General features: G+C 48.5%; 1 protein-coding gene across 1 annotated transcript; it reads left to right on the top strand.

Moving 5' to 3' along the window:
- Positions 1–232: 232 nt before the first annotated feature.
- LOC108285169 (pyruvate kinase PKM-like) lies at positions 233–1,212 on the top strand. The gene has a single exon (XM_037729102.1). The coding sequence runs from the start codon at positions 257–259 to the stop codon at positions 602–604; it is 348 nt and encodes a 115-aa protein (XP_037585030.1). The 5' UTR covers positions 233–256; the 3' UTR covers positions 605–1,212.
- The last annotated feature ends 2,379 nt before the right edge of the window (positions 1,213–3,591 follow it).

The following is a 3,591-nucleotide window of genomic DNA, read 5'->3' as shown; positions in this document are numbered from 1 at the left end:
TATTTTTTGAAAGGATTCACAGAAGTGCTTCAGCAAGAATAGAAATGACTCCAAGCAGAAAAACTGTAATATGGAAAATGATGACGAATATATAACTCGGTAAATTTCTTATTTGAAAATATCAAAAATAACGGTGACAGGCTTTCAGTGAACATTGGCTGTGGCCTGGAAAAATCTGTGAACTGGTGCTGGTGATGGCCACTGGGAGAGGCTTACTGGCTTTTGAGACCCCACAGAAGCCACCACCGTGGGTGCCATGGAGGCCTCCTTCAAGTGCTGCAGTGGGGCCATAATCGTCCTCACCAAGTCGGGCAGGTCTGCTCACCAGGTGGCCAGACACCGCCCACGTGCCCCCATCATTACTGTGACATGGAATCCACAGACAGCTCGTCAGGCCCACCTGTACCATGGCATCTTCCCTGGGCTGTGTAAGGACCCCGTCCAGGAGGCCTGGGCTGAGGACGTGGACCTCCGGGTAAACTTGGCCATGAATGTTGTCAAGGCCCGAGGCTGCTTCAAGAAGGGAGATGTGGTCATCGTGCTGACTGGGTGGCGCCCTGGCTCCGGCTTCACCAACACCATGCGTGCTGCTGCTGTGCCGTGATGGACCCCAGAGCCCCTCCTCCAACCCCTGCCCCACCCCATTCCCCTAACCCATCCATTAGGCCAGCAATGCTTGTAGAGCTCACTCGGGGCTGTAATGCGGCACTAGTGGGCTGGGACACCAGAGAAGAAGATAAACGCCTGGCTGAAACATGGCTGTGTTTACAGCCTGCTCTAGTGGGACCGCCCAGATCCTGGCTGCCCATCATGTGGCCCCACCCAATCAAGGGAAGAAGGAGGAATGCCGGACTGGAGGCCCCAGGAGCCAGATGGCAAGAGAGTGACAGTTTCCTTTCCTGTGTGTTCTCCATTCAGTTCCTTTAGAAAATGGATGCCCAGAGGACTCCCAACCTTGGTCTGGGGTCAGGAAACAGCCAGCGAGAGTTAGAGGCCTTAGCACACAGGCCAGTTGTTCCATTTAAGCCAACTCTGGCCCTGGCCCTTACTTGCTCCGCAAACCCTTTGGCCTCCCCAGTTCGCACCTGTCCCCGCCCTCCACTCAGCTGTCCTGCAGCAAACACTCCACCTTCCATTTTCCCCCACTACTGCGGCACCTCCGGGCCTGTGGCTAGAGAGCCCACCTGTATGTCAGTAAACAACAGCTGAAGCCAAAAAAAAAAAAAAAAAGAGAGAGAGAGAGAAAAGGAGATAGAAGAGCAGGAAGTACTTTGTATTGTGGTTTAAGTGATAACTGCAGTAGGACAGAACATCAGGCAAATTACCAGGGTCTTTGACTCCAATTCCTGGCTCCCAGATAGCATCTCTGGACATGCCCAAGGCCTGAGGCAACACCTTGCCCTGAGGAGACGGGCTTTGTGCAAGGCCCAGAGCAATGCTGGCTTCAGGTTTGACACAGCACAGTCCTAGTGGCGGTGGCCATAGAGATACATGCATCACCACACCCTCAGTTCCAGATGTCTCAGCACAGTGAGAGAGACTGTTTCAGAGAAAGAGATAAAGAATGGGTGGACTCCTGGCTTAACTCCACCCTTAAACCTGGAGCCAAGGCCCTAAGTGAAAACAGCTGACCCCCTTTTTCTGCCCGAATGTTGCTTTCTTGGAATGCCAAGCCCCTGTTCTGTGCCAATAAAAAGACTTCAGGGTGCAGAGCAACACAAGTGGCTGACCAGGGGGGATACAACTGGCTGAGCATCAAGAGACTATAGATAGATGTGGCTAATTTCAGATGGTGAGGCTTCAGGAAAGGATCGCTTCTTCCTGCACCAGTCCCTTTCCGTTCCCCCCTCCACTGAGAGCCACTTTTATCAGCCAGTGGAATTCTCCACATGCACCACCCTTCAATCCTTTGTTCCTGTGACCTGATACTTCCAGGACACCAAATGAGAACCCACGTGCTGAGAGGGCAGGGGCTTGGTTGCTGCTGCAAGGACAGCACAGAGCTTGTTCCTGCCAGAGAGAAGCAACCAGCTGATCCCTGTGGCTCCCACACTTGTTTGCATGCTTTTTTTCATAAAAAGTGGCCAGTGGTGGGCTAAAGGAAGAAGCCACTCCAATTCTATCCCACAAAGGGGGTCAAGGGAAGAACCCCTTCTCATCTCAGTGTTTATCCAGGATACACAAAAGGGTGAGTTAAAATGTGGAAATGTTGAATCTCTTTTTTCCAAGACCCTACCACCTCTCTTTTAGGTAATAGGAATGTGTTGGCTCTGTTTCCCTTCTCAGAGGTCTAGCTGGTCTGAACCAGGGAAGGGACACAGTGATTAAAGGAACTCATTTCTACAACGCAAAAGGCTATTTCCCCAGCTTCCCCCACCCCCACCTATGCACTTTACGTTGTTTTTCTTCTTTTCTAAATGAGAAAGTTCTCTTTCTACCTCAGCACTCTGCTTATGGTAGGGAAGCAACAGAGGAGCAATCCCTGCTGGCTGATGACAGCACGTTTGGCAAAGTGAATCTGAGACTTAATCTAAATAAATCTATGCAGTCCCTGAAATACTTTTTTTGTTTAAACTCAATTCCAAGGTTGAGGCCTTAGAAAGGAAAGCCAGATCTGAAGGATCCAAAGCCAGACAGCAGGCATACTATAAACAGGCAGGACAAATTCCTGCCAATTAAATCCCCACTTCATGAAAAGAGGCCATACAGTATGGCATAAATGAGGCCCAGGGAACTCAAAGGTTGGTGACAGTAGAGGAGATGGGGTATACATGGGTAAGAGTAGACATTCCCATCCCTAGACTCCCTGTTAACATAGGTGAAAGCCTCTTTGTTTCCCATAGGTAGCACCAGCCAATGTTGCTGGGACTCAGGACTAAGGATGAAACAAAAGGGGGACACCTGCTTTCTTTCTCCCTCACAACCCAAGTTTTCACTGAAAGAACAACAACAAAAAAAAAGGAATGAGGGATTCTGAATTCCCTATCTTTCAGAATAGGCAACCAACAAACTTTACCACCTTCAGTTTATACCCGGAAACAGACCCTGGAACCAGATAGTACTTTAGAGGCTGTCCTGAAAGTGGCCACCTCAGTCTTTTAAACAAAAGAAAGAGGTAGAAGCTTTAATGGCCACCATGCAAAGCCACAAAGCCGAGATTTCCTTAGGGTCACCTGTTAATTGCTACAGATGTGGCAGGAGCAGTTACATCTTTCATAAAGTTTAACCACTCCCATATAAGATTTAATTTTTTCACCAGGGTGAGACAGCTTGGGGTACGATGTAGTTAGTATATTTCACTCTTTATTTCTATAATTGGCTCTAGATTCTTTCCTTGTATAACACACATGTTAGATCTATGCACATTTAACCTTTTAAAGCTGTTGTTTCTCTCACCTAGAGGCCATCAAAGCTCCAAACAGGCAGGAAGCTGGAGCCGGGGACAATGGCTTCCTTTTGCCAGTGGCCTTTGCATAAATCTCTGGGAGGAATTCAACTTATATTTTCCCCAAACAGTGCCCCCTTTCAGCAGGAAGTAGCTAAGACCAGTCATCCATCTATATTCTTTTTTTTTTTTTTTTTTTTTTTTTT

This window comes from Cebus imitator, unplaced genomic scaffold, assembly GCF_001604975.1.
Source record: "Cebus imitator isolate Cc_AM_T3 unplaced genomic scaffold, Cebus_imitator-1.0 Scaffold293, whole genome shotgun sequence".
Taxonomy (NCBI): domain Eukaryota; kingdom Metazoa; phylum Chordata; class Mammalia; order Primates; family Cebidae; genus Cebus; species Cebus imitator.
The sequence above is the reverse complement of the archived record's forward strand: the minus strand, read 5'-3'. Positions and strand labels throughout refer to the sequence as shown.